Here is a 25,863-nt window from a genome sequence, read left to right on the forward strand (position 1 = left end):
GTGTTCATCCAGCTGTGCACCTTGTTCCCACGCATCTGATAGTTTGTGTTTTGACTTTCCAATTGTCCTGTTATTAGTTTCTTAATAATGGATTCTGACAATTTACTAATGACATGTTGAACTAACTGGTCTATGTTTCTTACTTTCTACCTCCTTCCTTTCCAAACCACTGGAACCTTTCTCTCATCCAGGAAATTTGGAATATTATAACAGTGGATCCACTGTCTCTGCTACCACTTTCCTTTAAGACCCAAGGATCTAGGTTGTTAGGCCTTGGGGCCTAGTCTGCCTTCAATTCCAACAGATTACTCAGTACCTTTTCTCTAAATTTTCCTAAATTTTTGCCTTTCTCTAATCTTTGTATTCTTGTTACTATTGGGATGATACAAGTGTCCTCAACTGTGAAAACTGAGGCAAACCATTGATTTAGTATCTCCACCATTTTCTGTGTTCCCTGCTATGAATTCCTCTGACTCCTCTCAATTCCATCCTCTGATGGATCACCATTCACTTACTCTCTTCCTTTTTATATACATTTAGAAGTGCATGCTGTTAGTCTTCTTTCATTTCATAATTCTTTTATAATTGACCTTTTCTTTCTCTATTGTTTCCTTTAATAACCCTTTGGTCTTTAAACATTTTTCCAGTCTTCCATACTGCCGCTGGTCTTTGCAATAGGGTATGTCTTAGTTATTTTCTTTAAATTAGCTTTAACTTCCTTGCTTACCCCTCTTTTACAACCCTACATTTGGTACTTTCCAATCTAATGGCACCGTCACCTCTAATCTAGGTTATAATGAGGGTCCATCAGGACCTGGGCATTTGTCGGCCTGCAGCTCCAAAAACTTACTCCTACTACTTTTGTAGTGTTTGTAAATTCTCATGAACTCCCTCCTTCCATTTGTTCCCTGATATCTACTGTTACTGGGATGTTACTTGACTCCTCTCTTGTAATTCGTAAGATGCTACAACAATGAAAAAGGTACTTTGGCCTATTGTACCTATACAGAAAGTGCTGTCTAACTACCTACACTCGTACATCTGCCTTTTTCTCATAACTAAGCAATTGTTTCCACATTAAATATTTATCCAGTCACCTTTTAAAAATGATCCAGTCTGCTCCTCCAAGCTTTTAATGCATTTGAAGTCATAATTCTTCACATGAAGAGAAATTCTCATCTTAGCTCTAGCTGTTTAGCTATTTACCATATATCTATATCCTTTTGCGTATATGCTGCAACTTCTCCTTTACCGACCTCTATTGACTCTCTTAGCTTTCTTTGGTCTTAGAAGAACAAGACTTAGAAGACATTCCACATCTCTAAAGATTTTGCATTGCTATTAAGTGGTAAATTTCATAGAAACATAAGAATTACGAGCCGCAGTAGGCCATTTAGTTCTTCTGAACCTGCTTCACCATTCAGTATGATCATAGCTGCTCACCCAACTCTTCTCACTTTTTTCACGGTAAAGGTGTGGCTGTGGGTACCTGCTCAGGCCTGAGTAATGCCAGTTCCTTTGTGAGAAATGTGGAACATTCCATGTTCCAGTCCAACTTGGGTCCCTCTCCTCAACTCTTTCTCTGGTACATTGATAACATCGTTGAGGATGTTTTCCTCTCCCCTGGACTTGGAAATCTTTATCAATTTTGCTTCCAATCTCCATCCTTACAACTTATCTGGTTCATCTCCGAGTCCTCCCTTCCCTTCCATTGACACCTTGGCTTCCATTTCAGAGGATAGGCTGAGCACTGATATCCATCACAAGCCTACCAACTCCCACAGTTCCTTGTCTATGCGTCCTCACACCATGCCTGTTAGAAGGACTCCATTCTATTCTCCCAATTTCTCTGTTTCTGCTGTATCTGTTATGATGTCACTTTCCGTGCAGAATCCTGAAACATGTCTTCCTTTCTCCTCAACCAGAGATTCCTTGCTACCACATTTCTGTCAGCCATGTCTGATCCATTTCCGGCACTTTGAACCCAGGTGCAATTTGAACCCAGGATCACAGAATAATACTGGGGTCTCTGGGTTGCTAGTCCATAGATAATACCATTATGACATCTACCCTTATTCCTTCCCTTCTGTCCCTTGGCAATAATAGGTTTCCCCTAGTCCTCATTTTCCACTGCCCCAGCCTCCGCTGCCATTTCCACCATCTCCAGCAGAATGCCGCCGCCGTAAACACACTCCTCTCCCCTCCGGGATACCCAAATCCACTTCTCTATTCCCGATATCACCTCTCTCAACACCTTCCCATGCAATTGCAATTGCCCACTTACCTCCTCCCTCCCACTATCCAGGACCATAAGCACACTTTTCCAGGTGAAGCAGTGTTTTAACTGCACTTCCTTCAATCCAGTCCACTGTACTTGCTGCTCACATTATTGGCCCCTCTACACTGGGGAGACAAAACCTGGCTGAGCACATCTTTATCTGTTAAAATGATCCAAGCTTCCTGTTGCCTACCACTTCAACACATCACCGTGTTCTTGTGGCAACATTTCTGTCTTGAGTCTGCTGCATTGTTCCAGCGAAGCTCAATGCAGGCTGGAGGAACAGCATCTCATGTTTCACCTAGGTGCCTTGTAGCCCTCATTATGCAACATTGAGATTAACAATTTCAAAGCATAAACACCTCCCTCCATGGTCATTACCCAAACCCACATCTGGGTCCCGTTCTGTATTGGTCTGTTGATCTGGTTCTGACAAGTTCTCTCTCACACTCTTGCTCGCTCCCCCTTGCCATCACTCCCTCCCTCTTTCCCTCTTGTGCTCGCTCCCGCCCTCGCTCACTCTGTCCCCACTTTGGTGTACCATCTCCATCTATTCATGTCAGTTTTCCGTGCTGTCATGAGCATGAATACCACCATTTCCCAGCTGCTTTTAGTTATGATGAAGGGTCACTGAAGTTGAAACATTAACTTTGTTATCGTCTCCACAGTCGCTACTGGATATGCTGAAGTTTCTCGAGCACTTTTTGCTTCAGATCTTCAGCTCTTTGTTTTATTTATCTAACTCAGTATCCTGTACCTGCTTTTTTCCCTATTTCCTTTGATCCCTTTAACCCTAATCACAATATCTATCATCTTGAAAACATTCAATGTTTTGGCTTTGACTGCTTTTGGTGACAATGAATTTTACAGGCTCACCACTCTGGGTGAAGAAATTTCTTCCCATCTCCACATTTCCCTTGCACATCCGTTCTTAGAAATATAGTTTTTTAAATACCCATATTCATTCACACAGTTGGAGGGTTGCTGGCCAGGGTAGCATTTGTTGTCTATCTCTAATTGCCTGGAAGGCAGTTAAGAGTCAGCAACATGACTGTGTGGTTCTGGAGTCACATGTTGGGCAGATCCTGCAAGCATGGCAGATTTGTTTCACTAAAAGGCAATAGTGAATCTGATGCCTTTTTAAAACAATTGACAGTGAGTTTGTGGTCATTCTTAGACTTTAATTCCCAATGTTTGTTGAATTCAAATTCCACCAACTGCTGTGGTGCAGTTTGAACCCAGGATCACAGAATAATACCGGGGTCTCTGGGTTGCTAGTCCAGAGATAATACCATTATGACATCACCTCCACACTCGAGCCCATAACTGGTCACATTACTGCAACAATAACCTAACTAGTGATTTATTAAGCCTCAGTATAACTTCCTTGCTTTTGTATTTGATGCTTTAACTGATAAATTCAAGGATCTTGAATTCTTTTTTAACATTTTGGTAAAATAAACACGTGTGGCTGTGGTATGGGCTCTAAATTCTGGTCTTGTCATTAATGCCTACATTCAGTGAACAAAGTAAAAAATGCAGTCTTCTCAACTTGCCATACTACTTTCAAAGACTCATGAACTGTCTCCCAAGCCATCTCTTGTTCTCAACCCTTTGCAAATGGAAACATCTTCTATCTGATAAGTCTGAATCCATCCATGATTAGGAACACCTCAAATGTTCTGCCCAATTTGCTATTCTCTAAGGGGAGCAACTCCTAATTTCTCCAATTTGTCTATCCAACTAAAGTACCTCATCCCCGAAATTCTCCAAAAATTTTTCTATGCCGCCTCGAAACTTTTTGCATCCTTTCTAGTTTTTATGTTGACAGAAACGGTTGCTGCAAGTACTGAATGCCCATCCTTTTTACATGTTAATGATCAGATAGCAGTATTAATAATTTCAGTATCACTACTGTATTATCCAGATATAATCACTTTGATATTCTGTATTCAAGTTATGAATTTCCTAGCCATGAGTTTATTTTGAACTTGTACAGTAAATGAGCGCTGAAAATATGAATCATTCCTTTTAACTATGGCGGTCGGTTTAAAATGAGTTGTACCGTAAATAGACACTCTTTGAAACTATATCTAATATTTAATAAGCAATTTAGTCTGTGCCCTTGTCATAACTAAATTTCAAAGCTATTTTTGTAATCTTAATTTATAGCTTCTTTCTAAACGGAAAATTATTTATGAATCAAACTTATAATGGAAGATAGTAACTAATTTTACTGATGTTAATGAGAACGTATTTTTTAAAAATTGTTATTAGTATTTGCGGTAAAGCATATCTGGGAGCGTATTAATTTTAAGAAAATCCTCTACACTGGGGGAAAAATAGCTACATCCATTGAGTTACAAAAACCACTCGTAATTTGTAAATGTAGCCCCTTTATTACTGGCTTTTAGCTTGAAAATGTTTCAAGATTTCCTGCATTAAAAAGTAATGCAGTGCAATGCAACTTTCTCTAATTCTGAGATTTATATTTTCATTTGAATTAGATTAATGCTGCTTGAAGGACTTGATTGATGTTCTGACCAAAAAATTTTAGATTTTGACATTTTTCTTCCTATAGCACCTAGAAAAGAATTTATAGGAGGAATGCAGAATGGCAACTTTCCATTTTTTTTAATATTGATCTACCTTTTTGTTTAGAAAAAGAATGTGTGGCCACTTGTATCCAGAACATGCAGCAATCAGAAGATCTTTTACCCCTAGAAATCGTTGAAATGTTTGCTGGACTGTCCTGTTTCCTTAAAGACTCCAGTGATATATCACAGGTTCTTTTAGATGATTTTAGGTCCTGCCAAGGTTATCAATTCCTTTGTGACCTTCTGCTCAGGTAAGTTCATAACATAGTTTTTTTTTTTTTGTTCATGCACTATCATCAATTGTGTTTAGTGAGCTGTTTTAAGTTCACTTCATCTGCTTAACTTAAATGTGTAGTGTGAGCACTGCTGTCTTAATGTCATTTGAGTTTATACAGCGTAACAGGTATGCCTATCTGCTTTTCGCTTGATTCAAGACTTAATTAAGAAGAGTTCCTGAAAGAGTAGATGACTGATTTGAGAGAGCATTGGTTTATTTAATTTTCTTTCCTTAAGTTAAATCTGCCTTATCAAATAAATGTAAAAAGAATTAGTGTCTCAGTGTGAAACTACAGAGATGGAGAATGCTGGCAGGCAACCATATTTCAGATATGATAGGGGAGAGTACAGTCTATCAGATTTAATTAGAAAAACACATTTGTAGAATTTAAGAAGTGGTACTGTTGCAGTACTTGTTTTAATACTAGATTAAAACATGCAAGATCCTGAGGGGTCTGGACAAGATAGATGTGGAAAGGATGTTTTCTCTTGTGGAAGAATCTAGAATTAAGGGTCACAGTTTAAAACTTAGGAGATCACTCATTGAAGATAGATGAGATTTTTTTTCTAAAAAAATGGACATGAGTCTTATAGCTCTTTCTCAAAATGAGGTTGAAGCAGAGCCATTGAATGTTTTAGTGTAGAGGTAGGTAGAAGCTTCCTAAGCGTGGAGATGAAAGGTTAATGAAGATGGGCAGGAATGCAGAGTAATCCTCGTTTAAGAGCAAGAGTGAAACTTGTTGTAAAATATCTTGCACCTTACTTTATTAAAACTGTTTTTTATTTCATTCAAGTGCAATTTCTACATTCTATCATCTCTCTCTTTGTATTGTGCGTGTTAATTAATAAAAATATCTACTAATGAATGAATAAATATTCATATTAACACCTATCTAATAATTTGGCCAAATAAGCTGTTGGTATTGCCTTAGTTCAGGCATCTAATTGGCATCGACAAAATCTGATCATCTTGCTACCAGTTTAATTAGAAACTTAAGGATTGTATAGTAAAGTGTTGGGGTGAGTATCTGTCCTTCTGATATATTCTTTTATTCTTGTATCCATTGCTCAATGAGCATCAGTCAAGGAATAATGAAAGATGTATTGTGGCAGGTTGGGTAGAATCTTAAAGTTTTGTTGGAGCGGTGATGGCTTCAACAACAGATCAGAAATCTGGGCACAGCTCCACCTTGGTCATTTCCAAGAGCCCTGACTTGATGTTGATATTTTCTATCAACCAGTTCAGAGATGTTTTTATATACCTCTGGAGCAGATGGGACATGAACTCAGGCCTCTTGGCTCAGAGGTAGGGACACTACCACTGCACCACAACAGCCCCTGCTCTGACAGGCCATTAACTACGTGGTGTGTCAACTTCTGACCCTCAATTGGTGAAAATGGGACCAGTAAAAACAACTGGCCTGACCAATCCGGAGTTGACCCCTCCCCTCCCCCCAACTCCCTCTTGGCCTGCTAGAAGTCCTCCAAAGTCTACAGGGTGGCCTTCTCACGTAGCAAATGGCAAACTCCTTCAATCCCCACTATTGGCGTTGGCAGCAGGAAGAGGCCTTTTATTGGCCCTTATTTGACTTCAGTTGTCCTCTGTGTAGGAAGGGTATCTGCTAGTTTCCCACTCAGAATTCCATGGCCTAAGGAAGGCAACAGGTGCTCTGCCTCAGCCTTCATCCTGTTTCTACATCCACTTCGTTCCATTTGTTTTTGTTTCAAAATCTTCTAACTTCATCCCACCCTCTCCCTATAATCTTCTCCAACCCCACAGCTCTCAGAGATAGATGCACTCCTATAACTTTGACCAGTTGTGCATCCCTGGTGTTAAACATTACAACATTAGTCATAGACATACAGTGTGGAAATAGACCTTTTGGTCTAACTTGTCTATGCCAACCAGATTTTCCAAACTAAGTTATTCCAGTTTGCCTGTATTTGGACCATATCCCTCTAAACCTTTCCTATTCACGTACTGTCCAAATATCTTCATGTTCTAACTGTACCTGCATCTGCCACTTGGTCTGGCAGTTTGTTTGACATACGAACCACCCTCTGTCTGAAAAACTTACCCCTCAGGTCCCTTTTAAATCTTTGTCCTCTCACCTTAAAATTATGCCATCTAATTTTGAACTCCCCTACCCTGGGAAAAGGACCTTGGCTATTCACCTTGTCTATGTCCCTCATGACTTTATAAACCTCTATACGGTTACCCCTCAACCTCCTACGCTCCAGTAAGTGTCCTATTAACTCAAACCCTCCAGTCCCAGTAACGTCCTTGTAAATTGTCTCTGCATCCTCTCCAATTTAATAATATCCTTCCTGTAACAGGGCTTCCAGAACTGTCACAGTACTCCAAAAGTAGCCTAACCAGCATCCTGTACAACTGCAACATGATGTTCAAACTACTATATTCAGTGGTCTGAGTAATGAAGGCAAGCATGCCAAATGCTTTCTTTATCACCCTGTCCACCCATGACACCACTTCCAAGGAACAATGCACCTGAACCCCTGTTCGACAACACTCCCTAGGGCCCTACCATTAACTATGTAAGACCTATTCTTGTTCATCTTACCAAATGCAACACCTCGCATTTGTCCATATTAAACTCCATCTGCCACTCCTTGGCCTATTGGCCTAATTGATCAAGATCCCTTTGTGCTGTTAGATAACCATCTTTACTGTCTGCTGTACCACCAATTTTGGAGCATTTGCAAACTTACTAACCATGCTTCCTGTATTCTCATCTGAATTGTTTACATAAATGACAAACAGTAGTGGACCCAGCTCCAATCCCTATGGAACGCCGCTGGTCACAGTTGGAAAAACAACCCACCACACCATCCTCGGTCTCCTACTATCAAGCTAATTTTGTATCCAATTGGCAAAGCGCTTCAGAATTCCATGTGCTCTACCTTTGCTGATTAGTCTACTGTGCAGAACCTTGTTAAAGGTCTTGCTAAAATCCATATAAGACACATCTTACTTTCAGTTGCCTAGGCCACAAAGTTTGAATTGCTCTTTTTAAATGTCTCTTGCACAAATTCTTCCTTTAAAACATTCTTTAAAGCCCAGCTGTAAGACCAAGCTTTTACTTATCTGACCTAATAGCGGCATATATATCTCAATGTCATATTTCGTTTTGTAATGAGAGCTTTCATTATGTTGAAGGCTGTATATCAATATAAGTTGTTATACCAGTAGGAAGTATTGAGGCTTGATTTTGTTTTCTAACTATCAGGTTTTTCAATTTGAGGTTTTGGTAGTGTAATGATTAAAAAGAAACTTAGTTTGTGCCACTCTTTCTCAAATGGGCTTTGATTTAGGCAATCAGGATTTCTGCTGTATACAGTATTATTCCATGTGTATAGAGCACCTGTAATGTATTTCGTACATTTCCACAATTATCAGCAAGACTGCTCGGTGGTTTGTGCAGTGTAGATTTAATGCATAGTTGGAAATAATTCTGAAAATGTTCCGCTTTGGTGTGGCAGTTTCAAAGCTTTGTGCTTAACTGGATTTCTTTCTATACTTTCACAAACCCCTCAAGCTATGCTTCTGTTGCAGCACCCTTGACATCTAATCCAAAAGCCCTTACTGAGGTTCATGATCAGTAACTGGTCCATTGAATTTTTTGACTTCCTTGATAATAATCAACTTGTCAACACTTTAGTTATGTGGATGACTTGGTAATGGCATTTGAATAAGGCTCAGGTATCAGAATGGCTTGGCTGCTCGTACACTGAAGGTTATATTGGGACTTATTTTAAGCAATTTAAGGAACAGTTTAGAGATTTGTCCCATCGAGCCTTGTCATCTATTGACAGTCCACATCTCCAGGTAACTTATTTCTTAATAACATTTCATGCAATGGTTGCCAATATAAATTAATTACACTGTATATATGTGTTTTAGATTGGAGCAAATAAATGAACCTGATGCCAAAGAGGCCGTGAAAGACTTGGTTCAGTTGGTGACCTCATTGACAATATATGGGATCAATGAATTGAGATCTACTGGCATAACTAGTGGAGCACCTTTTCTTCTGCCAGGATTTGCAGTACCACAACCTTCTGGCAAAGGTGACGCTATCAGTTAATTCTCAGTATTACTATACAAAATGACATCTTTATGAAAATCTTGACCAAACTTTCTTCTTTATTTTCATTGTGACATTATAACTTTCCTTTATGGCAACTGCATTTCATTGCATGTTATTGTGACAGAAATGATTGCTTCTGTTATTTATCTCCATATAGAAGTTTGCTTATCACTTTTAATGCACAATGTCTGTCTTGAAATTATATACTTTCTTTCATCAAATGTATATTCCTCTATAGCAAAATAGTTTTTAGATGATACATGTAAATGATGACACTTTTATGTATTTGAGTTAGACTCCTGGATGCATTATAAGACCTCATGTTAAATAATGGCATGCTCTAAACTAGTATAGCTTTTGTTCCAACCATGAAGAAAAATGCATGCTCTGTGCATTCAGTTGTAATTAGGCTATTGTACTTGAACAGCTAAGCTATTGCATGTCAATGCAATAATTGACATTAAAAAGTTGTCAGAATAAAATTTTAGAATTAACTAGGGAAGTCGTTTACTACTTATTTTCTTGATATTTTCTGTTATGTAATCTCAAAAGAAAAGTGCTAGAGTAGCATTACTAGAAGAAAGCTTAGTAATAAAGCAATAGACTGGCAGCTGAATGTCCCAGGATTAAGATGTTTCGGGTGTCATAGGGATGTAAAAGGAATGGGGGAGTTGCATTACTGGTAAAGGAGCCCCTCTCAGCTGTACTGAAGGAGGATACATCAGCGGATGTGTGCAGCGAGGTAATATAGGTAGAACTCAGGAATAGGAAAGGTGAAATCACACTGCTGGGGGTATACTACAGACCTTCCAACAGCCAGCGGGAGGGAGAGGAGAGAATTTGTAAACAGACTTTGGAAAATGTAAAAACAGCAGGGTTGTTCCAGTGGGTGATTTTAACTTCCCTTGTATTGACTAGGACTCACTTCATGCTAGGGGCTTGGATGGGGCAGAATTTGTAAAGACCATTCAGGAGGGTTTCTTGACACAGTATAGAAACAGTCCAACCAGTGAAGGGGTCATACTGGATCTGGTTTTGGGAAATGAGCCGGCCTGGTGAGTGAAGTTTCAGTGGGTCAGTATTTTGGGAGTAGTGACCAGAATACTGAGAGTTTTGACATATTCATGGATAGGGATAACAGCAGTCTTCGGGTGGAAGTGTTAATCTGGGGGAAGGCGAACTACAGCAATATTAGGCAGGAACTGGGGAATTTTGATTGGAGGCAATTGTTTAATTGTTTAATTGTTTTATCCACATCGGACATGTGGGAGTCTTTCAGACGGCAGTTGATAAGAGTTCAGGAGTGGCACATTCCTGCAAGAATGAAGGATAGGTATGGCAAGTTATGTGAACCTTGGATGACCAGGAACGTTGTGACCTTGATCAAAATGAAAAAGAAAGCATCTATAAAGTCTAGGAGGATGGGAACTGATGAAACCCTTGAAGTATATAAGGAAAGTAGGAAAGAACTTAAACAAACAAGTAATTAGAAGAGCTAAAATGGGTCATGATAGTCATTAACAAACAGGATTAAGGAGAATCCCAAGCCTTTATATATATGTATAAAAAGCAAGTGGGCAGAAAAGGAAAGGATTGGCCCATAAGGACAAAGAAGGGAATCTGTCTGGATCTAGAAGAGGTAGGTGAGGTCCTAAGCGCATACTTTGAATCAGCATTCACCAAAGAGAAGGAATTGGTGGAGGATGATCTCAAGGAAGGCCGTGTCGAATTTCTAAACCAGGTTGCTATTAAAAAGGAAGAGATATTGTCCATCTTAAAAAAAAAAAGGAAAAAAAAAAGAAAAAAAAATACGAAGGTAGAGATGTCCCCGGATCCTGATGGGATCTATCCCAGAATATGGAGGGAGGCAAGAGAACAAACTGCTAAAACCTTGACATCTTAATATCCTCTTTGATCACAGATGAGGTCCCAGAGGACTGGAGAAGAGCCAATGTTGTCCCAACGTTTAAGGAGAGTAGCAGTGATAATTCAGGAAATTACAGGCTTCTGAGGCTCCCGTCAGTGGTAGGAAAATTATTGGAAAAGGTTCTCGGAATCAAGACCTGTGTGCATTTAGAAGCAAATGGGCTTATTAGCGATAGCATGGTTTAGTGCAGGTGAGGTCGTGCTCTCTAACTTAATTGAGTTTTTTGAGGAGATGACAAAGATGATAGAGAGGAAAAGCGGTTGATGTCGTCTGCATGGACTTCGGCAAAACCTTTGACAAGGTCCCTCATGGCAGACTTTTACAAAAAGGTAAAGTCACATGGTATCAGGTGAGCTGGGAAGATGGATACTGAATGGCTTAGTCATGGGAGACAGAGTAGTGGTAGAAGGATGCTTTTCAGAATGGAGGGTTGTTACTAGTGGTGTCCACAGGGAATCAGTGCTGGGATCTCTGCTGTTCATGCTCTACATAAATGATTTGGAGGAAAATGTGGCTGGTCTAATTAGTAAGTTTGCTGGCAATGCAAAGATTGATGGAGTTGTGGATAGTGAGGAGGATTGTCAGAGGATACAGCAGGATACAGATCATATGCAGGCACGGGCAGAAAAGTTGCAGATGGAGTTTAATCCAGACAAATGTGAAGTGATGCATTTTGGAAGGTCAAGTGTAGGTGGAAATTATACAGTGAATGGCAGAACCCTTGAGAGTATTGATATGCAGAGGGATCTGGGTGTGCAGGTCCACAGATCACTAAAGGTGGCAGCGCACGTAAATAAGGTCTTAGAAAAGGCCTATGGCATGCTTGCCTTAGGGATATTGAGTATAAGGATAGACAAGTTGTGCTGCGGTTTTATAGAACTTTAGTTAGACCACATTTGGAATATTGCATATAGTTCTGGTCACCACACTACCAGAAGAGCGTGGATTCTTTGGAGAGGATACAGAAAAGGTTTACCAGGATGTTGCCTGGTTAGGTTGATTTTAGCTATGAAGAAAGTTTGGATAGACTGGATTTGTTTTCACTGGAATGCAGGCGGTTGAGGGGGTGACCTGATAGAAGTTTTTAAGATTGTGAATGGCATGGATAGAGTGGAAGGTATGAGGCTTTTTCCCAGGGTGGAGGGGTAAATTACTATGGGACACAGGTTCAAGGTGCGGGGTTGCGGGGGTGGTGGTGCGTTTGAGATGTGCGAGTCAAGTTTTTCACACAAAGGGTGGTAAGTGCCTGGAACGTGCTGCCAGAGAAAGTGGCGGAAGCAGACACAATAACATTCAAGGAACACCTGGACAAATACATTAATAGGAAGGAAATAGATGAATACGAATCCTGCAAGTGAAGACAGCTTTAGTTTTAGTTTTAGTCTGGAAGGGCAAAATGTGCTGGTACAGGCTTGGCGGGGTGGAAAAGGACCTGTACCTATGCTGTATTGTTCTTTGTTCTCTTTGTTCTAGAACCTGAGCATTTAAAAATGAGCCTCAAGTGAAAATTCAGATTTACCAAGTTTTGGAAATAATTCCAAATTTGAGAAAGCTAATGGGACTTGGAAGCCAGGATGGGTAATAGGGACGTTTTGGTTTTGAAAACCTAGCAAATTAAATTTGGCAGTTACTCCATAATATTTAACTACATGATGAAAAAGAGCTGTTATAAATAGTTATTTTAATTAAATACACACTCTGAATTTGAAAAGAGGTGATGAAATTGTGCATTGAATACTGTTATTCTTCTCTCAAACTAGGTCGCACAGTAAAAAATATCCAAGCGTTCTCTGTTCTTCAGATTGCCTTCTTAAAAGCAAAATCAAGCCATCTTGCCAGAATCATCCTTGATGCCATTTCAGACCTCTACGTTGCAGATAATGCTAATTACTTCATCCTAGAATCTCAGCACACACTTTCACAGTTTGCTGAGAAGATTTCCAAAGCACCTGAGGTGCAACTCAAATACTTTGAAATGTTGGAGTTTATTATCTTCAGCTTAAACTATATTCCATGTAAAGAACTAATAAGTATCAGCATCTTGTTAAAGTCTAGCACCTCTTACCAGTGTAGCATCACTGCAATGAAGACACTTGCGAAATTTGCTCGCCATGATCCTATTTTTAGGGATGTTTATCGAGAAGTTGGATTGCTTGAGGTGATGGTCAATCTCCTGCACAAATATGCTGCTCTATTAAAAGAGCCCATTCAGAGTTTTAATGAGCCAGGTAAATCTATGTTATCTATATTAATGCTCATGTTGCTTTTAATTATGGAAGTCCCAGTACTGAGGAGGCCATTATCTGTCATGCATGCTGTTGTCTAGCTTTTTTATTCCATTCTTGTTATTTTTTCTGTTGTTTGTTGGAGGTTTGCTTGACTGCCAGGGAGTAGGAAGTGTCTAGTGATGACAGAACAGGCATTTGACTGTAGGCCTGGCCTGATGGACCTGTAGGTCATTGCCTGCCTGACATTAGTACAACATGAACATGTGATAAAGTGTGATAATCCACATTGGTATAACTTCAAATATTACAAGAATTGTTTATGACTCCTTCAATATTAGAGTCCATGTAGGGGGAAGAAAGCGTGCATTTAACTTTGGCAATGAAATCCTGTATTTGTATGCATTTTTTTATAATGAACAAGCCAGCAATCTGTGACATGTAACATCTACTGACCAGACAGTTCCAAGTGTTGTTAGGAGGCAACATTCGATTATGCCCCAGCAGAAGTGTAGGAGCTTATTGCAATGTTTTCAATAGGTCACACAGGACAGTTCAAGGATCATTGAAGAGGACCTCAAATGTTACAGACCTTTGGGAAATTCATTGTTTATGACAGAGGGAGGAAGATGTAGCCTCCATGTTATTAGTGCTGCAGTTGGCTGTACCGCTGACAAGACATTTGAACTACACAAATTCCGTGTAGCTGACTCATTGAGGAGGTCGGGAGCAGTTAAATTGTTCTGTGCTGATGGAACTTAAAGAAGTTCTAGGAATTAGTAGGTAGCTAAGTGTTGAAGTCAGCACTCAAAAGATATCCTTAGAAACTGGGAAATTAGGAAGGTTGCTGACACCATTGGGGAAAGCCATGAGGGGTTCACAAAAAGCCTATGACCATCAATAATTCAGTGCAGTTGAGAAAATGGAGATTGTAAAGCTCACAAACAAATTTTGCTTGACTTAGTTGATCAAGTTTGGAGCTCAGGGAAAACCCCAGGGACAGGACTAGCTCACTGAAACTGGATGTCCATGAGGAGCCAGAATTACACTTTTGAATGAGTACTGATGAAAACTTTGAGTCCAGGGAAGCTTAGACTCAGGAAAGGGTAGTAATCAACAAGAACGGGAGCAGTTTTTGAGGCCATCTGTAATTGACTGGCTTTTAAGAGGAAATTTCAATAAAAGTGAAGAATTGTTATCATTTTTAAGTAGTTTAATAAGACTTTGACCCATTGTATCATGAGCATCCTGGGGGGAGTTAGTGAAGAAGTGTTTGCATGTTGCTGTTGATGATGGGATGTTCTGTCACCATATTTAACACACGTTAATTCTGGGTGTTAGGATATAAATTGCACGTGCATTATATGGATTGTGCTACTTTTCTAACGTTGTACCATAATGTTTGTTGTTTGTTCAAAACTGCGCAATCTTGTAGCTTTATTTTACTAAGTGCTTTGGATCTTATACCTTATCTGCTTTTAAAAAAAATTACTGGTCTTTGACTAAATTGTAACATGACTTTGGTAGTCTGTTCCAGGATCATTACTTATTGGATCATAACCGCAAACAAAAAAAAGGCCCTAATGGGAGTAATATACATGCCTCCTAGCAGTATCAGGATGCGGGGTAGAAAATAAATCAGGAGATTAAAAAATGGCACTATTATAATAATCATGGTGGACGTCAGTATGCAGGTGGATTGGTAGCAGAAAGAAAATAAATCCCAAGAAAACAGGCGCACTTGATTAAGGAGCTGAAAGTGAAGGAATCCCTGGGGAACAGTGACCATAATATGATAGAATTCACCCTGTCATTTGAGGAGGAAAAGCTTTAATCAGATGTAATTGTATTACAATTGAGTAAAGATAATTACAGAGACATGAGGGAGGAGATGGTCAGACCTAATTGGAAGGGGAGCCCAGCAGGGAAGATGGTAAATGGCAGGAGTTCCTAGGGGTAATCGAGGAAGGATAGCAGAAATTCATCTCCAGGAAATACTCTAAGCAAAGGATGAGACAACCATGGCTGACAAAAGAATTCTGGGACAGCATAGTAGCAAGAGAAAAAGCATTCATTGCAGTGAAGATTATTGAGAAGTTAGTGGATTGGGAAGCCTTTAAAAATCAGTAGATGGCCAATAAAAAGCAATAAGTAATGAAATGAGAGTAAACCAGCTAGTGAAAGCAAAAAGATTGCAAGAATTTTTTTTTAAGATATATGTAAGCGAGAGGCAAAAGGGTGGATATTGGACCACTGCAAAATGAGTCTGAAGAAGTAACAATGGGGAGTAAAACAACAAAGGAACTGAATAAGTACTTCATGTCTGTTTTCACAGTGGAAAACACCAGCAGCATACCAGAAGTAGGGGTAGGGGCAGAGGTGAGTGTAGTGGACATCATTAAGGAGAAGGGCATGGAGAAGCTGAAAGATCTGAAGATTGGTAAATAACCTGGACCGGATGGTCTGCATGCCAGGAGGAAATTGTGGAGGCATTGGTGGTGATCTTTCGGGAATCAGTGGAACCTGGGAGGGCCCCAGAAGATTGGAAAATGGCTAATGTAGCACCTCTGTTTAAGAAGGGAAGGTGATAGAAGACAGGAAATTATAGGCCAGTTAGCCTGACCTCAGTTGTTGGTATGATTTTAGAGTCCATTATTAAGGGTGATATTGCAGAGTACTTGGAGGTGCATGGGAAAACAGAGCTGAGTCAATGTGGTTTCATCAAAGGGAGGATATGCCTGACAAATCTGTTAGAATTCTTTGAGGAGATAATGAATGAGTCAGCAAAGTAGAGCCAGTGGATGTGATCTGTTTGGATTTCCAAAATGCTTTGATAAGGTGTTGCAGAGGAGGCTGCTAAATAATATAAGAGCCCATGGTGTAGGGGCAAAGTACTGGCATGAATAGAGGATTGGCTGACTGGCAGAAGGTAGAGAGTGGGGATAAAGGAGTCTTCAGGATGGTAGCCAGTGACTAGTGGAGTTCTGCAGGAAACAGTGTTAGGACCACAAAGGAACTGAGGGCATTGTATTTCTAAGTAAACAGATGACAGAAAGATAGATGGAGTAGTGTTGAGGGTGTGGGGAGGCTGCAGAAGGATTTGCACAGGCTAGGAGAATGGGCAGATGGAATACAATGTGGAAAAGTGAGAGGTAATGCAATAGAGTTGTAAATGGGGAAGAATAGAGTTGTAAATGTTTTCTAAATGAGGAAAAGCTTTAGAAATCTGAAACAAAAAAGGATTGGGAGTCCTGGTTCAGTATTCTCTTGAGGTTAACATGCAGGTTCAGTTGGTAGTTAGGAAGACAAATGCAATGTTAGCATTCATTTTGAGAGGTCTAAAATACCAGAGCAGAGATGTGCTGCTGAGGCTGTATAAGGCTCTGGTTGGACCGCAGTTGAAATAGAATCGTAATTTTCATAGAATTGTAGAATCCCTACAGTACGGCAAGAGGCAATTCTGAGTCCGCAACAACCCTCGAAAGAGCATCTCACTTTAACCAAACCCCTACCCTATCCCTGTAACCTCACATTTACCATGGCTAATCTGCTAGCCTGCAGATCCCTGCTCCACCTGTCTCCATACCTCAATTTAACTTAGTCCAGGATCAATGCCTGCCTGCGGCACCCACTACTGAGCCTATTAAGTTGGCTGGCAGCTTTCTAGGATGGAACTTCTTCCCTATTGAGGAGTGAAAGTCCTCTTCTTGCCTTGTTAATGGCACTGGTAGCAGGTTATTGCTGAGGGGTGGACCTTTTCAGTTTTTGACTGACTTCTCAATCCTGAGTGCTGTGGAGATGAACAATCAGCTTGCACGTTGAATTCACACATTCTTTCCCCCATATTTTCGCTCTCGCTCTTGCTCTCTCGCTCTCTCTCTCTTCTCCCCCCCCCCCACCGCCGTCTCAGGATAATGGAGCAATTTAAAATTGAAATGAGAGTTTTTCTCACTCAAAAGGTTGAGTATCTTTGGAATTGTGAGCCCTCCATTGTTGTTTATATTTATGCCTGTCATAGAATCTTGGTATTTCAGAATTGAATGATAATGGGGTTTGAATGAGAAAGTGAAGTAGACGATACTGATAGCATTCCAAAATTTCTAAATATTCAAGGGGCAAAAGGTGATGAGGAAATAAGTATAACAGCTATCAATAGAAAAGAAATACAAGGGAAAGTCATGGGGCTAAAGGCCACTCAGTCCCCTGGACCTGATGTGGATGCATCCTAGATATTAAAGGTAGTTGCAGAGATAGTGAATGGTAATATTTTTCCAGGAATGCTTAGATTCTGGAAAAGTCCCCGGGATTAGGAAAGTTCTTGTCTAACTCACTTATTTAAAAAAAGAAAGGAGACAAAAAAGGATAAGTAATTTTGGGCCAGTTAGCATATCATCTGTTATTGGGAAATGTTAGAGTCTATTATAAAGGATATAATTTCGGAGCCTTGAGGTAATAAGCAGGTAAAGATGTGGTAGTACTTGTGATGTATTTGGATTTCCAAAAGGTGTCTGAAATTGCATAAGGCCAGTTAATAAGATGACAGCTCATGGTGTTGGCGTCGTTAATTAGCATGAATAGCAAATTGACTGACTAATAGAAGACAGTTGAGATAAGCGGGTAATTTTCAGGATGACAATCTACAACAAGTAGTGTGTCACAGGGATGAGTGCTCAGGTCACAATTATTTAGAATATATATTGATGACTTGGATGACAAAAATTGAATGTACTTGCGTCAAGTTTGTGCATAACACAAAAATAAGTGGGAACGCACCTGGTGAGGTTGACACAGTCAGCAGAGGAATATAGGGGAAAAGTCTTGGCAGATAGAATGTAATGGAGGGAACAAGGGAATATTGTATAAAGAGGGAATAGTGTATAAAAATAGGAAGGTTTTGCTAAAAGTATACAACATCTGAGTTAGACCACACCTGGAATTCTGCCAACAGTTTTGGGCCTCTTAACGAAGGAAAGATGTGCTGGTATTGGAGGCAGTCCCTACAAGGTTCACTAGGCTAATACCAGCATGGAGGAGCTGTCTTATGAGGAGAGGATGAGTATTTTGGGCGTGTACTCTTTGGAATATAGAAGATTGAGAGGTGACCTTATTAAAACATACAAGAGTCTTAGAAGACTGGACAGGTTAGTAGAGAAAGTTTGTTTCCCCTTGTAGGATAGTCTAAGACCAGAGAAATTAACCTCCGAGTAAGGGGTTTCACATTTAAGACAAATGTGAACGAATCTCTTCGCTGAGGGTACTCAATCTGTGGAATTCTTGACTGCAGAAGGCAGTTGAGGCTGGGTCACTAAGTGTATTCGAGGCTGAGACAGGCAGATTTTTAATCAGCGAGGGCCACGAGGAAGAAACAGGAAAGTGGAGTTGAGAATTATTAGATCAACCATGATCTCCTCAAAGGGCAGAGCAGATTCGATAGGCTGAATGGTCTTCTATTGCTCCTATATCTTTTGGTCTTAAGTCATAACTGTTTTGAATGTCAGAGCTGGCTCAGTGGACTGTTTGATCTGCTCCTGCTATTTCTTCTCTTATGTTCTTAACTTTTTTTTGCCAAGTGTCTATAGATTCACTATATTATAGCTTGATGGGGGGGGGGGGGGAGGTATTCTCTAAACTTGCTGATTAAGGATTTTGTGAAACAAGAAGGTTTTTTGCTTGTTATAGGAACAGTTGTGTAAAATATATGGCACAGATACAGGCCATTTGGCCCAATCATCTGTGCTGAGTTTTCGGCTTGCTGAAGCATCCTCTCATATTTTCACATTTTAAATGCATCATCATAACTCTGTATTCCCTTCACCCTCATGACTTTTTTCAACCACTGCCTGTGGTAAAGGCTCTCGTTCTCACCACTCTGGACAAAGACGTTCCTTCTGAATTGTCTGTTGGATTCGTGACTATCTTTTATTATCAACATTTGTTTCCTCTTGTGGGGCAAAGTATATTTATTCTCTTCGTACCTGCTTTGTCAAAACCTTACATCTTTTTGAGACCTCTCTTACATCACCCTTAGCTGTTTTTCAGGAGAAAAGAAACAGAGCGTGTTCTTTGTAATCTGGCAAGTATGCTGATGAATTTCTAGTATCATCCTTGTGAATCTTCTCTACTGTCTACAGTGCCAGTAATATGATATGACAGCCAGAATTGCATGCAGTACTCTAAAGTATGGTCTAACCAAGTTACAGTGCAGATTTAGCATAACCTCCCCATCCTGACAGCATATAGGCAAGTTGCAGCAACAACATCATTTTAAATATTGTATAGAAACTAATTAACTTGAAATTATTTTTAGCTATTAAATTTCTTTTTTTCTGATAAGTAGAATACAAAGCAAATTCTTCATTTGAAGAACGGAAACAGCTTGCCCTATTAGTGATGGAGACGCTGACAGTACTGCTGCAAGGATCAAACACAAATGCAGGTAATTAGAAGATCTGTTATTAAGTTCACCTAACGGGCATTAGCAGTAGTGCACAAATTCTATTTTTGAAGGAAATACTTCATTCTGTGCCAGTGCCTAGATGTTTGCATATTATGTAACAAAGGCATTCAGCCTTATTCTGTCAGTTCCATGCTAAACTATTCCAACTATTTTTCTGCTGAACAGTACATGGTAGATTGACTTTTAGTTTACACACAACAGAAGTTAATTCAGAGGAGGACTTTTTTTTTTATTAAAAAAAAGTAATTTCTTTAATAGAAGGTTGCGCTGTTAAGATTGCATTCAAACTTGTCATTAGAGCTTTTTCTTAATTGTCCTACTGTCCATTTGCTGCTGTCAAGGGGGAAAAGACATTTTATTTATTCATTCACAATGTTGGGGTTGCTGGTAAAGGCTGAATGCCTAGTTGCCCTTTTAAGGATTTGCCTTTTTGAACCACATTAGCCCATGTGCTGAAACAACAACTACTGAGAGGTAAGGAAAGGGATTTAGGGATTTTGATCGATTGTCATTAAAGAGAAAACAATATGTTCTAAGCCCGGATGGTGTATAGCTTGCAAGTGAACTTGCAGGTGCTCTGTTCCCATGTGTCTATTCCCCTTTTCCTTCTATAGGTGATAGAGATTCCAGGTTTGGAAACTAATGCTGATGGTGTGAGATTCAGCAGAAGTAAAATGCCTTGATTGTCAAAGGGTGATGATTGTACTTTTCTGGTTGGACTTGGTCATTGCTTGGAACAGTGTTGTGAATGTTACTTGATGCTCAATCAGCCTCAGTGTCAGATCTTGTTGAATGCAGAAATAGACTGCTTCAGTATCTGATGAGTTCCAAATGGTGATGAACATTATGCAATCATCAGTGAACATCTCACTTCTGACATTAGGGTGAAGAGAAGATCATTGATGAAACAGCTGAAGATGGTTGAGTCTAGTACACATTATCCTGAGGATCTCCTGCAAAGATAACCTGGAGTAGCTGTGATTGTTCTACAACAAACACAGCTGTTTTCCTTTGTGCAAGTTATGACTCCAGCCAGTGGAAGATTTTCCCATTGAATTCAATTTTGCTAGGGCTTCTTGATGCTAAGCTTAGTCAAATGCAGTCACTCATCACACCTCAGTTTTTCAAACAATTATAGAAAGGTTGAACAGGTATACCAGAAGAACAACCTGGTATCAGGACATTGGCCAAAGCTAAGACTATGAGCACTGACTACATTCCAGCTGTAGTACTGAAGATTTGTACTCCTGAACTGGTTGTGCACCTAGCCAAGATTTTGTAGTGCACCTACAACATTGGCGTCTAACCAATGGCATGAAAAAATACCCAGCTATTTTCTGTATTCAGAATCTGTCCTTACCAAGTCTAGTCATATATTACTGTAAGCACACAACATTAAGATTGTTATTGTAGAAAGCTAGTGATTGAATGCTTCTATGTTTAGAAAAGTTCTGGTGTGGCTGCTTTTAAATGGCCAGGTGAATCTTATCCTGAAACAATCTGAATTACTCAGTTTTGACTTTTTGATTTTTTTCTTTTCCTAACTGAAATTGCTAAATTGTGCATCGTTACCTTTTGAATTGAGCTTGACTCTGTCCATGGTTAGTGTAATTGATTATAGGAAGAATCCTATTGAACAAATAGTAAAGCTATATGTACACTTGTAGTAGCTTATGGTATGTTTTCAGCAGATTCAATGCTCCTTTCATTTCATTGGAAATTTGTTTTGAGTTTGAATGTCAAACCTTGTTATAAAACATTTTGGAAATTGTCATTCATCTCTTTCAGAAACGTTTGGTGATTTTTGAGTATATGTCTTGAAATTAAATTCATATTTCAATCCAAACTGCTATGTACCATCCAGTTTTGTCTTTTGAAACCTGAGGAAAATACTTTTGAAAAATGTATGGTCATGCAATTGAGCAGACCACAATGTAATTTGGTAAAGTTTAAAAGAATTGAATAATGCTCTGCAGGAGACTGGTTTGTAACCATTTGTCTTCAAAAATATTTAACATTTTAATATAAGAAAGCAGAGCAAAATAATACAAAGTTTAATTTGCATATTATTAACAATCCATGATGAACTACATAGCAGGAAACCTATTTGTCAGGAAGTGCTGGAGAAACTCTGGTCTGGCAGCATCTGTAGAGACCAACATCATGATTCCTAATTTCTAAAAATAGTACTTAATTTCTACAATTGAATTTATCCAGTTTTCTACTGTCAAACTTCAATTCATAAGACTTTTTCTGTCTACACATCTGAATTTCTCCAACACTTTTATTTCAGATTTCCAGCATTCGCTGTCCTTTGTTTTTATTTAACATTTTTATCAGGGCAGATTTCATGCTATAAGGTTGATCAACAATTAATGATAGGTCTTGTGAATCATGTATATTATATCTGTATTCATTCTGTTTTTTTACACAGTTTAGTTCTTCAATTGATATGAACAAAGTCATAGAATTTCGTTAAATGTCGAGTTTGGAAAGAGCATTTCCTTTTCAGCTGTTGTTAGCCAGACCAAGAAAGGAACAAAAGCATTTAGTGTTTAAATTATTGCAGGATCACCAAGCAAGATACATTGCAAGCCGAGTTTTAAACAAAAGGACAAGCACGTTGATTTTCATTCTAATTTACTATTCAGGTTGATGTATGTGAATAATTTACTATTCAGGTTGATGTATTTTAATTTTATCATTATTGTTAAAGTTTAAGTATTTTCATGAAAGTGTTTGATAAGCTAATCGTTTGTCAGTTCGTAATGCAATTTCAGAAATAAATTTGAAATGGATTGCATCGGTTACAGATCTCATTGTGACATGCATACACAGCTTCTGGCTCATATCTCTTCCAAAACAGGTTGCCAAATATTTTAAATGTAAAGGCCTTTGTGAATATCTAATTCATGTTCCATGTGCTATTTTTAGTATTTTGTTTAGTTTCCCAAATTGAATTTAACAATAGAAAATGGGATAAATTCGATTGAAATATTTTGAAGTCTATTGTAGTTAGAGGTCATGTCCTTCAAGAGGTTACCCATGTTTGTTTAATAAGATCAGAATAAAAGAGACTTTGTTTACTTTGGGAGTCAGAGCTAAATTAGCTTAAAAACGTTCCGATCCAATACAAAATTGTAACTGAGACATACATAATTGTCAACATCAGATTAAGGAATGTAGAGCAGGCTGTGTTGTCATGGACATGTATGGATCTTAAGCAGGTTCTCTAGTTTCAATTTTTGTGTTTTCTGGAAGGTTAGTTATAGCCTGAAGCAAAGAAGTGGCTTCAGACAGTACAAATATTGTCGTTAGCAAGTACCAGGCACTTGGGACATAAAACTCCCTAGAGGCCACTAGTCATTTTGTGTGGCTGAGAATAGGGCTAAAGGAAATCCACGTATAGTTTTTTTTTTGGGGACAGCTGAGAAATATTAGAGCTCAAAGAAACTCCAAGGGTAGAATCAGCTGAGTGAAGCTAGCTATCTGCAAAATAGCTGGAATTGTGCCCATGGGTAGGTGCTGGAGTGCAGCATCAGAAATCCAGTGAAATGCAGTTTGTTAGATTGCTCATATCCTGCTGGTTCAGTCATTTAACCATGCATGGCAGAGTGGCTGGTGGGAGGGTTTCACAGCTATGTCTTCAAAATGAAGAATTGGAATCTCTTACAAAGGAGTCAAAATTTGAATTAGATTTATTAATCTATAGTGGCAGTAATGTCAAGCGAATGCTGCTGAGAATTTTTTAGGATCTGTCTTGACTGCATTTGCTATTTGATGAACTGAATGTTGTTCGACCACGATTTGACTGTTACCCATATTTGCTTAATATTTATTCTGGATATTAGAGTATTGTGTGTGTGTGTATATATACTATAGTAGATTACTGTTCTAGTTTTGTACAGTTAGACTTGTTTCTTAAATCTATCAGATCTTGTCATGTTAGTCTCAGCAAGTACGTGGGATCCCAAACTTTGTCAACTATAAGCAAAGTTACTGGTTCTTAGCCAGATGATAGCATTAATGCTGTTAATGTGGCAGTCTCTTCAGGGATCAGAACAATAGTTTTGTATCACAGAATAGCTTTGCCCTTCTGAATAATGTACATGTTTGTTTTTTCTGTTTCTTTTCCTGAGATTTCCAATTCCCCATGTCAAACCTCTGTCTAAAGGAAAGGCATGACCAACTATCCCATTTTGTAATCAATCACTAGGACCTACGAATGATTTCTAAAGTTTTTGAACAGAAGCAACGTTTTTGAGAAAAAACATTGAATGTTTTAGTCAAAGGCGATAAAATAATTTAAAACCAACTGTTGTTCCATGTCTTTTTAGGTGTTTTCCGGGAGTTTGGAGGAGCACGATGTGTGCACAACATAGTTAAGTACCCACAATGTCGGGAACCTGCACTGATGATTATACAGCAATTAATTTTATCCCCTAGTGGAGAAGACGATATGGGAACATTGTTAGGACTAATGCATACTGCTTCATCTGCAGAACTGCAACTCAAAACTGATATTCTGACAGTGAGTACATGATAGTCAAGTTTTAGATTCTGTTTTCCATTATTGTTCTTTCTTTGATTATACCCTTTTGCTTGAATCATTCAGATTTGATACTATCTCACGTGATTATCTGGTACTGCATGGCTTGTGTTGGTTGGCTGCCTGTTTTTATTTTTTGGAAGAAAAATAAGGTCAAACTAAATCTGTTTTATGAATTGTGAAATAAAGTAATATGTTTAGGTTGACTGTAATGAATGTAACTGTGAACTGCATTTTTATTTTGTTGAAATGCATGTCTCCGCAGGCTCTTCTCACTGTGCTGAGAGAAAGTCACCGCACACGAACAGTGTTCCGAAAAGTTGGGGGATTTGTTTATGTCACGTCGTTGTTGGTTGCCTTGGAGAGATCCTTGAGTTATGAACCCAAGGGAGTGTGGGAAAATGTGAACTCAGACCAAGCCTTTGAACTGGTGCATACGGTTATTTGTACATTAACAGCAGCAATGCGTTACGAACCTGCTAATTCTCATTTTTTCAAAACTGAAATTCAGTATGAAAAACTTGCAGATGCTTTGCGTTTGCTTGGCTGCTTCTCAAATAGACGACAGTTAGATTCGGTTACTTGCTGTCCTTCAAATATCCAACCATTTCAAAGAATGCTTGAAGATGATGCACCATTGGAATCTGTTTGCCCAACATTGAAATATTGTAGTAAAGTTTTTTCTTGTCTCTACAAAATGGCCACAGACTCTTTTGATAGGTAGGAATGTCATTTTGATCTTTCCTAATTTTGCTTACAATGTTAAAATTTTATTTTAAAAATAACAATGTTTAACAAACATTGCACGTGTATTAGTATAGTTAGTTCCATTATATTTCAGATTTAATAATGGATTTTGGTAATTTCTATGTTTTGTATCAAATATATATTGAATAAGCTAAATATTGTTGGTTGGTATACTAATATTCTTTGGCCATTAAATCCGAATGGGATAGATGGATGCCTGCTATATTTAAAGTTCTGGGAGTGAGTACCTGAAAAAAGTGGCTTGCATTCTACAATAATTCATAGAGTTGTAATGTATATATGTTATCAGGGGGCTAAATTTTGACACTATCTGCCTTTGTTTAGGTAACCCAGAACTGATCTATCGGTTTTTTTTTTGGCAGTTTTATCTTCGACCTTATGGTTTGCACTTGTCCTTTGCTAATGTCTTTTTCATAAAACTACTCATTTCATTTCTAAATATATTTGCTTTTCTATATGGCTTTATCCTCTTGACAATAACAACGAAAGTTTATTTGATTTTCATTAGCAGTAGAATATTTATTGGGAACAAAAACAAAATTGCTGGAAAAGCTCAGCAGGTCTTGCAGTGTCTGTGAAGGAAAAAAAGAGTTAATGTTTCGGGTTCTGAGGAAGGGTCACCGGACCCGAAACATTAACTCTGTTTTTTCCCCTCACAGACGCTGCCGGACCTGCTG

General features: G+C 38.9%; 1 protein-coding gene across 1 annotated transcript in view; it reads left to right on the plus strand.

The window, feature by feature from the left end:
- wdfy3 (WD repeat and FYVE domain containing 3) overlaps window positions 1-25,863 on the plus strand; it is a 332,679-nt gene that overhangs the window by 112,818 nt on the left and 193,998 nt on the right. The window contains exons 7-12 of the mRNA XM_048604494.1: window positions 4,940-5,126; window positions 9,074-9,240; window positions 12,948-13,415; window positions 19,750-19,848; window positions 24,207-24,400; window positions 24,684-25,138. Of these exons, the coding sequence (XP_048460451.1) occupies window positions 4,940-5,126; window positions 9,074-9,240; window positions 12,948-13,415; window positions 19,750-19,848; window positions 24,207-24,400; window positions 24,684-25,138 (1,570 nt within the window). The remainder of the gene's footprint in view (window positions 1-4,939; window positions 5,127-9,073; window positions 9,241-12,947; window positions 13,416-19,749; window positions 19,849-24,206; window positions 24,401-24,683; window positions 25,139-25,863) is intronic.

Source organism: Rhincodon typus, chromosome 1 (genome assembly GCF_021869965.1).
Source record: "Rhincodon typus isolate 14 chromosome 1, sRhiTyp1.1, whole genome shotgun sequence".
Classification (NCBI taxonomy): domain Eukaryota; kingdom Metazoa; phylum Chordata; class Chondrichthyes; order Orectolobiformes; family Rhincodontidae; genus Rhincodon; species Rhincodon typus.